The following is a 9,674-nucleotide window of genomic DNA, read 5'->3' as shown; positions in this document are numbered from 1 at the left end:
GCTCTGAGCTCCAGCAGGCCCCAGGGCATGAGCCTCCATGTGAGCTGGTCCTTGACATGGCCCTCTCAGGAGGCCACTCGCCAGCCACCCTTGCCCTCTCAGCTGCGTCCCTGAGCTCCGTCGCTGGGCAGCTCGGAGCCAGACAGAGCTGAAATGCCCCTCGGTCAGCGAGGACAGCAGACTCATTGCCAGCCCCTGCCAACACCCGCCTGGACACTCTCATCAGCCAGTCTAAATGTTTATGTCTGCCAGTGTGGTGGCCAGGGAGGGGGTTATTTAGCTTTGCCGTGCAGTGGGTTTTCAAGTTATAAACTGTCCGGCTGGGTCCCCAGAGAGACCAGGCTCAGCAGGCTTCCTGCCTCTACACGCCCCCATCCCCCAAAGTTGGAAGACCCCACAGTGGGCTGGAAACTCCTGGACCAAGAGCTCCAGCAGAGAGCCAGCCTAGGGGTTGGGGGTGGTGGTGAGGTGTGTGTGTGTGTGTGTGTGTGTGTGTGTGTGTGTGCGCGCGCACTGTCAGATAAAGAGGGAAGGAAGACAGGCAACACCTGTAAGGACACATACCAGGCTGGACTCTCGGCGTGGGGGGGGCCTTGTCCTTAGGTTTGGGGAGCCTGGAAGAAGAAACATGGCTTCAGAGACCCCAGTCCCAGCACGGGCTGCAGTGTCTCACCGGAGGGCCCCCAGGGTGGCCAGTGAACGCCTGATCCCAGGAGGTCCGTGCTTCCGTCCTGCATGCACGACTCCCCATTTCCACAGGGGTTCTCCTTGGACTCCTGCCACAGGAAAGCCCAGAAGGTGGGGGTTCTCTGGCTGGACTTTGGGGTGGGGTGTGTGTGTCCATGACCCTACTATCATGGACAGACAGACGGGCATTTTCCCAAATGAGGAGAAGGTTGCTTTTCGGTGTTAAAGAGCGGGGCCAGGTCTCTCTCCGGCTTCCGACTTGGTCTTTCGAAGCCAGCACACTACCAGGTTGGAGTCAGCGCCCGAGAAATATGTGCCACGTGACTGCCTAAAAGGTTTTGGACATGAGAGGCCAGAGCTGAACAGAAACAGTCTCCTCCATATGCTGTGAGTGGCTGGGCTCCCCCCCAAAAGGCACACCAAGCTGCCCAGTTTAACCTTCACCCAAAGCCACTGATGGTTCAAGGATGGATGGTGAGGGGCACCTAGAGGGGACCAGAGAGCTGGGCTAGCACAGGAGTTGAAGAATGCCAAATGTTTGCTTGTGGGAAACAGTTGAGTCTGTGGGGTTCTGGTTATGGGGTGCGGTTAAAGGGCGGGACCAGGTAAAGCCCAGAAAGCTGTTCGTCTTTCGGCTGTTGCCCCAGGAAGCAGCCTTGTGCACGGGGCCCACAGTTCACAGCCTGGGGTGAGAGCTGGGGTTGGGGTAAGATGATCTATCAGCAGTCCTGATTTAGAAAACTATAGCAATGCGTGTATCCTAGCAATTGGCTGCCAGTGGCTTTCTATCAGAGCAGGGAAGAATGGGGTGGGGGTGGGGAGCCTCCCTCTTCCTGTCTGTGTGCGCTGCTGTTTTCAGTGGAGGGGTCAGGAAGATACAGGCCAGCCAGGGCCTCCTGCTCTGTCCACCCACGTGACTAGCATCACCCAGTTGGAGAGTGAGAGTCTGACACGGTGAGGTTGGGACCAAGGAGCTCTGTCGGGGAGACCCGGGGTTCGGGAGGTTCTTACTGATCTGGGCCCTCTGTGGGGCGATCCTGGCCACGGCTGGAGAGCCCTGGGCCAGCTTGGAGACAGTCCTCTCGGGGACGCCCAGGGCGCTGCCATTGGAGGCGTTACAGAGGACGGGCAGACTGATCTCCTTCTTGGTGACGTGCGCCTCGGGGCCCTCGCCCTCCGCTGGCGGAGTGTCCTTGTCCCCAGAAGCCTTCTTGTTCAGCAGGTTGCTGATCTCCATGATGCTCCCAATGATCTCCACCGGGCCAGCCGGAGTCTTCTTCCGGGCCGGCAGGTCATCCTTGGCTTTCTTCAGGTAGGATGCAGGTGCCCAGCCTTCCCTGCCCAGGTATCTGTGGGAAGGGGTGGAGCATGCCATCATGAGAGCCCTGGTGACTGGCCCGATGGTCACCGGCAGGCCCCAGCCTCAGGCCTCAATGAGCATAACCTTCTCTCCCACGTCTGTAAGCAAGCTGGCCATCCCACTAGACCCAGGACACAGTTTCTCTCTCTCTCTCTCTCCATCTGCTCCCTCTTGGGGTGGCCTTGCATTCTCTGCTACATCACACGAACGTGGGACCTCCACATTTGGCAAGCCCAAATGGCAGACTTCATAGTGGCTTGCCTACCACACAACAGTGGAGGATAATCCCCGAGACAAGAAACGAGGAGGGATAGGCATCGTGCACACAGCGAATGCCCAACAGGAAGGCAAGACACCATTAGAGCTGCAGAGAGATGTCAGAGGTCAGTCAGGACATCTGAGTTGGAGTTGGTGGTGTCTCGGACCAACCACGACTCTACGGCTCAGGTGGTTTGCATCTGCAACACGAGGGAGAAAGTAGCTGCTCAGGTCTATCCAGAAAGGCCGAGCACACGAGGCCCATGAAGAGGAGGTCTACGAAGAAGAGCATCTGTCTGGGGCGGGTATTGGAATTTCTGCAGGCAGAGACAGAGCAAGGACGCAGAATCAGTCTGCACACATGGACCGGGGCATCACGCGAGGATGGAGTCGTCAGTAAATGATCTGGGAACAACTTATTATCCAATGAGGAAAAACAAGTGAGATCCTGGCCTCACGCCACATAGCAAAATTAAAAACAAACAAACAAACAAAAACCTGGGTGTATTTATACGAGGTTGTGGGTACAGAGAGTCTCTATACGTGAGGGCCCTCAAAACAGAAACCACAAATGAAAAGACTAAGGCACATGACTAGAGAAGATTCAACCCTTTGGTATGGCAGCACAGAACACAAACCGAACGTCCCTAAACAAAAGTGCAAAACAAATGACAGGGCTGAGTTAATTCTGGGCAATGCCATGACTTCTGGAAAAACAAGCCTTCCCCTCCCCGACCCCATGACATTCAGCTTCTACCCACACCAACCGGGAACTCACTTCCTAGTCCAGCAGTGGCTGGCCAGTGCCCATCAGTCAGGGTTGCAGTGTCCCTGTCTGCTCCCTGGGACACATCTGGTTCTCTGTAAGGGCGCTTGGTTCTCCTAAGCCAGATGCCCGATGCCTCAGCCCTCCCCTACCTGACCTGGCCCTCAGCACTCACGAAGTGGAAGACAAGGAGCCGGACACCAGGTCCCTACCAATATGTCTAAGCCTGACTGGAAAGTTCAGGTGGGAGGTGGTATCTTAGGTTCATGGCACAGGAGGGCGCTGTCCCAAGCTGGCATCAAGGGACAAGTAAATAGAAGACAGGGGCTGGCTCAGCTTCCCAAGATAATGGATGTAGATAGAACACAGAAAGGGTTGGGGTGGGGATAGAAGCAACTAGTAAGAATCCTCTACCTTACATAGGAGCCAACCTACGCCCAGAGAAGCCAAGCAGGTCTCAGGGGGTCCCTACTGGCCATTGCAGCACCTGGCCAAGCCCAAAGCTCTTGTATCTCCAGGATGAAGGTGGGTCTGCTAACTGGTGGCTATAGTGGTTTTCTTTTTACTTAAAAAATATTGTTTTAAATCATTTTATTGGGAGCCTTTACAGCTCTTAGAACATTCCAACTATCGACTGTATCAAGCCGGCTTGTACATATGTTGTCATCATTTTCTAAACATTTGCTGTGTTTGAGCCCTTGATATCAGCTCCTCTTCGGTCCCTCCCTCCCCCCATTCCCACCTGTGACCCCTTGAAGAATGATAAATCATTACTGCTTTCATATTTGCCGATGGTTTTCTTGGTGAACGCTGTGGTGATACGGAGACTTGCTGGATGGCCAGGCCTGCTCAGGGCCCCAGCACTCCCATTCCAACCTCTTCCACGTTCCCTCAGTTACATGGATAAAATTAGATTCCGGGCCGAGCAACGCTGGCAATTCAGAGAGAGAGAGAGAGAGAGAGAGAGAGAGAGAGAGAGTGTGTGTGTGTGTGTGTGTGTGTGTGTCTGCAGCCAAACTCTGCTCACATCTGCTTTCCAGCTCTGGCACATGGAATGACTCCAGAGGGAAGCAAACTGGAAAAGGAGGGATGGAAAGGGAGGGAATGTGTGAGTGAGTGTGTGTGTGTGTAGGGGGAGGGAAGAAAGACAGGAAATGAAGATCAACACAGAGCCTGGAATGTTGGGAAATGGCACATTTAAGGGGGTGTCTGGCAGCCTTAAGGTGGAACCTTTCTGCAAGATGTTCTCGGCTCAAGTGTCCACTGGCCAAAGGACTAAGCCATGGGGACAGGGGCTGACTAGAAGCAGCAGCCCAGGGTGACTCTGGTGGTCGTTTTAGAAAGCTTACAACACAAAGCAGCCTGGTAGAGAACTTCCAGGGAAGTGAATCAGGCGACCAGCCTGCCAGGATTTGTGCTGGCCTTTGCCTTTCAGATGTGAGGCTGTTGGATTTGGGGGTTGCCCCTAGCCCCCAAGTTGGAGAGAAGATGAGGGTCTACGAGCAGGGCCTGTGGACAGCACACGTCCACACGTAACAGGACAGGAAAGGGCAGAGGCCAAGGCTGCCCTTTGTTACACACAAGGTCCCACTGAGGGTTCAGCTCCTCATAGCTAGTGACCTTCTTGGCTGTCAGAGATGCTAACCTTTAACACTGTCATAGTCTACTGCATTCTACAACTGTCTCATAGCTGTCGGTAGCACTTTAGGCCCAGGGGACCAAAGCTCGGTCCTGCCAGTGCCGTGAGAGACCCCACAGAACACGTACTGCCCCACAAGGGCAGGTGGGACAGCTGGGCAGTCATCACAGCGAAGCCAGTTAGTTCCACAGCACAGGTCCCCTAGGGGGGCCCTGGACAGAGGAGACGAGCAGGGTGGGCCCTGGCAGGGAAGTCCAGTTTCCACTGGTCTCTGGGAAGAGCTGGGAGAGCTTCCCCATCCCGCTCCCTCATGGGCATCTCAGCAGGGGAGGAAAAGTCCGGAGCTCAGTCTCGACCTGGCCAGCAGAGGCTGCCTGCTGGAGATTTGCTGCAGACCAAACACGCCAGGCAGTCAGGCTCGACGCAGGAAAGCAGGCTCAGCTGGGCTGAGAGAGCCCTTCTGGCGGCTGGGTGGGAAGGGACTGCACATCCCCACAGCCGGGGCTTCAGCTTGGGCCTTGGCTCTCGCGTCCAGGGAGATGGTCTGAGCCAAGTCAGGTGGAGCTCTGCAGCCCAACCCCGAGGGTGCAGGCTGCCATCAATGCCTGAGGCTCCGCCCCCAGGTCCCTGAGGGAGGGAGAAGGCACACCCGCCCGCTGCTCCTCTGCCAGGTTCCTACCTGATGTACCACCAGCCTTCCAGGTTCTTCCGGATCACCTCCACGGTGACGCCCTGCTCGAAGTCAATCTCGTCCTTGCTCTGGCTGGTGTAGGGCTGCAGGGTGACATACTTCTCCTCTGGGGGTATGGGGAAGCAGGCGGCCTTGTCAGTGCCAGGCAGGGTTTGGGGCAGACCCTGCTCCCACCTCCCCTCCACCTGGTTCAGCAGCTGCAGAGGTGCCCGGGCCCTGCCTCGGCCTTTTCCAGTGAAGGGCTGGCATCCAGACTCCGGCCAGAGGAGGCCGTGAGGGCAGGACCCCTGCTGTGCCAGCGAGTGTCTTACACACTCTCGCCTGGTGCTGGCCCTCGCCTGGCATCCACAGGAGTGTGCTGGGCTAGGGACAGGGATAGAGGAGCTTGCTGCTTCCTCTGGGTCCTGAGTCATAAAATCAGAGACCAGCCCCTGGGTGTCCTCTGAATGTCCCTGACCATGCCTCTTCCCCCACCAATTCTCTCCTCCTCCCACCACCTTCTCCATCTGACCTGCATGCAGGTGGCTCCAGGGCCACCTCCTCTGGGAAGCCTGCCCTCACACTCAAGGGGACACTGTCTTTCTGGGCAAGCGGCACAGTTACATGCAAAAGGTCAGAGAAGCCACAGACAAAAAGGACCAGGGAGCCCGTGGGGCGCCGGCCTTGTTTGCACAGGTGCAGGGGTGGCACTGACAGGCTCAGTGGAAGTGCCTGGAAGGACAACTGTAGGAGGGTCAGGGCCACCTGGTGCCCTTCCACCTGTTCTGGCAGGTGTCCTTGGTCTTGCTTCCAGGGAGGTGCCACGGCATCCTCAATACGCCACTACCCATAGCCAGGTAGGTGAAGGTTGCCTGTCTCCTTGTGCCTGCCCCAACCTCAGGGAGAACTGAGCAGTGAGAGCCAGGCACGAACTGCTGCCCTCTCTGGGAGGGTCGCCCAGACCCTCTGTGGTTCCACCGGACAGCCAGGGGCTCTCCTGGGGCTGAGACAGGGCCTGGAATACAGGAGGTCCTCCGACGAGACCATCAACTATTGCAGTGCCGAGAAAGGCAGGGCTGGGCAGGGCATTGGGAGTGGGGTGGGGGTGGGCTTGCTGTGAGCTGAAAATAGCAGGACATTGGCGCAGACGCCTGCCCAGCCTGGCTCCAGCTGTGACCGCCTCCCCCTGAACGCCTTGCTGGGCCTGGACAGGCAGCTTTGTGTGGGAGGGCCATCGGCTCTTCTTCCTGGGTTATCAGGATGGCCTGCAGCCGCCCACCAGCTGTGAGCACAGAACCGATGGCCAAGTCTGAAAAGCTGTCCAAGAGAAAAAGGGGGGCAATAGCCCACAGAGGCCCCCAGCTGACCTCCTTTCCCTGGATGCAGGCCGGCCCTGGCTCCTGGAAGTGTGCTGACCCTACAGCTCCAGCCAGGCTGCGGGGAGTGGCCACAGATGCCTGAGAACCTCAGGAGGCGAGATTCGGACTCGGGTCTTTGAGAGGGGCCGCGTTCCACGGGCCAGCCCTTCGCTTCCCTACCTAGCTCCTGGCCCCGCTCCATTTCCCAGCGGGGCACGGCAAGCTCTGGCTGGGAGGGCCAGCGGGGCAGTGCCAGGCTCCAGGGACCCAGAGTTCTGAGGTTAGGGGCGAGGCACGGTCTGGTCTCCACATTTCGCCTTTGTACGCTGGGCTATTTTTAAAAGCCCGTGGTTCGAGCAGGAAACCATCAGTAACGTTTTTTTCCTAAGCACGGCTGCAGACCAAAATCTCAGTCCTTCTCTTTGGGAGATCAGAGACCAACCCACAACTGTTCCCTGGGCCTCAGCTCCCCAGCGACCATATGGAGGCCTGCTTCCTCTGGACCCTGTTTTTTGGGGGACCCCCGGCTGCTGTGAGCTCAAGCACCTGGCCACTCCAAGGGAGGACTCTGAGCTGGTTTCTCGGGCTTAGGTGGCAGAGGTACAGGCTACCTTCCTGTGGACACGGGCCACCTGGACCCCAGGCCTCCACTGGAGCTGGGCCCCAAAGACCACTGGCTCGAGTCAGATGGGGGAAGGGTGGTGGGGGTCTCAGGAAACAGTGGAGGGAGGAGGGGTCAGGCTCCACTCTGACGGCCAAGTGGTGGGGGCGCACGACCCTGAGGAGGGGGTGCTGGGTCAGAAGGGGTGGGGAGTGGTTTGTAGTGGAGGGCAGTGGACTTGCTTCCAATCAGAAAAGCATCCTCGTCCCCTTTCCAAACCCTTCCCCCTCTGTCAGCACTCTCCCAGGCTGACTCCAGCTCAGGGAGAAACCTTCCAATCCCAGAGGCTGGGCTGGTTTGTCATCTGGTCAGTCGGTGCCCACCACTGACCTCCCCTATCAGTAGGAGCCTCTCCCGGCGGGCCTGCACCCAGTCTGTCTTGGCTTCTCCATTTCATTTAACCCACAGGGCTGGGGTGGAAAATTAGAGGAGAAGCTAACAGTTGTGGGTACTTGTTTCCGTGTGTTTGTACATGGATGGGTGGTCTGAAATGATATGTTGGGTAGGGTATTTGCAGCTCCCTACTCAGGGAGTATTTGTAAGTGGTTCCCGTGTACTTGTGGTTGGTAGGTGGGTTCTGTGTTAGAGACAATAGGAGCAGCGCTTATGCACTCAGCTGCTGACCCCAAGGCCCGTGGTTCGGACCCAGCAGCCACTCCTTGGGAGAACAGGGTAGCAGTGCTTCCAGGACCACAGCAGCCTTGGGAGCCCTAGGGGTGGTGCCAGTCTGCTCGACAGGGCTGCCGAGTCGGGGCCGTTTTGGTTTTCCCACGAGACGATGGGAAGGGTTATGTGGACCTGTGGGTGCGGCTATAGAGCTGTGCAGCTGATGTGAGCACGTGCCTGCCACGTGCACGCGGGGCAGCGGGCATAACCCTGGTTAGCGCAAGAGTTGTTGCGCTTGTCAGCTGTGCATGACTACATGCATGGCCCCAGGCGTGCGTGCCAAGTGCAGGGGTAGCCCGTGTAACCACCATGGTCCCCAGGTACCCACATGGGGCCCTCAGGGCTGTGCACAGTGGTTGTGTATGTGGACTGGGTGTGCGTGCACAGTGTGTGTGGTGTGCTGGGCAGTGGGTGTAACCATGGTTAATATGGGGGGGGGGTGCTGTGATTTGCCAGCGGGCTGCAAGGGAGTTCCTGGACTGTGGTGAAAAAGACAGAGCTGTGTGTGGCTCAGTGTCCTGGTGTGTGGAGCAGGTGCTGGAGGGGCCCAGGGAAGCACACCTCTGTCTGCTCCAGTTTTCCAAGCCCGTTTCCCACTCTCCTTTGGTGTGGAGGCTCAGGGCTGCACCCTAGCCTTGCCCACAGTGCCGCTGCAGCCCGCCTAGCTTGGGCTGACCTTTGCTTTACATTCCCATCCTTGACATGCCCTTGAGACTGGGAGCGGCCAGGGACTCCCAGCTGAGTCACATCGCCCAAGTTGGCCAGGTGGCACCTGGTGAGGCTGGTTCTGGCATTCCCTGTTGTTCTAGAGCCCAGTGCCAGCTGAGGCGCACTCTGTCCCTGAGTGACTGCTAACACAACTCTCGGCCTCAGCTCAGGGAAGTGGCAACGCAGCGAGGGACAGTGCAGTTTCCAGGACTAACATGGTCTTTCCTGGAGCCCAGAAGACCCTTCACCCACCTCCTTGGGCCCCCAGGCCTGCTTTAGGGGGGGCCCACAGCACTTCCTAGCCTCCCTGTCCCGCTCCCCACCTGCCCCATCCCTGGAAGCCAGCAGAAGCAGAGCCATCCATCCCCACACTGCCCGATGTCCCCTCCCCAAGGCAGCAGAAGAGAGACCAGCCTGGCCAGAGGCAGAGGGGAGGTGAGCAGAGCGAGAGGTGGTGGGGGGCAGGAGGTATGAGTGAAGGCCAGCACGGGGTTAGAAGCTGCTCCCGTGGTCACCTCGGCTGTGCTGCCTGTTGACCATCCCGCCCAGCGTCCACCGGCGATCCAGGCGCCGCAGATGGGCCTTGCGTCTCTTGGACACTGGTGTGGGAGATGATGATGGAGCATGCGCCCAGGAACCGGTGGAGAGAATGGAGATGCAGATGAGATGGGATGGTGGGTGGGGAGGGGGTCGGGAGGGGTGTTCACACTCCCAGGCTTGAACGGAGCCTGAGGGTGGTGGGCACGTGGGGACAGGGAAAGAGTCCAACCAAAGCCCAACCTGCGGGGCAATGTTCCAGCCTCCTGAAGACCCTAGAACCCAGAACTGCAGAGAGGAGGAGACAGTTCTCTTGCCACAGACCAGTGCCTGGAAGCCCCTGGGGATGGGGAGATCATGGGGT

The 9,674-nt window shown here is 58.1% G+C and overlaps 1 protein-coding gene across 3 annotated transcripts in view; it reads right to left on the bottom strand.

Annotated features, from left to right (window-relative positions):
• Nucleotides 1-9,674, bottom strand: part of SH3PXD2A (SH3 and PX domains 2A) — a 184,288-nt gene that overhangs the window by 6,613 nt on the left and 168,001 nt on the right. For 2 of the 3 annotated variants that reach the window (XM_030885935.2, XM_030885936.2), the window contains 4 exons: nt 9,289-9,372; nt 5,390-5,507; nt 1,699-2,036; nt 565-614 (listed from right to left, as the gene is read on the bottom strand). In XM_030885935.2, coding sequence (XP_030741795.1) covers nt 565-614; nt 1,699-2,036; nt 5,390-5,507; nt 9,289-9,372 — 590 coding nt within the window. The remainder of the gene's footprint in view (nt 1-564; nt 615-1,698; nt 2,037-5,389; nt 5,508-9,288; nt 9,373-9,674) is intronic. The other variant, XM_004700943.2, reaches the window with a different exon arrangement.

The sequence above is a fragment of the Echinops telfairi genome, unplaced genomic scaffold (genome assembly GCF_000313985.2).
Source record: "Echinops telfairi isolate 266 unplaced genomic scaffold, ASM31398v2 ScPeMD7_70;HRSCAF=299, whole genome shotgun sequence".
Classification (NCBI taxonomy): Eukaryota; Metazoa; Chordata; class Mammalia; order Afrosoricida; family Tenrecidae; genus Echinops; species Echinops telfairi.
The sequence above is the reverse complement of the archived record's forward strand: the minus strand, read 5'-3'. Positions and strand labels throughout refer to the sequence as shown.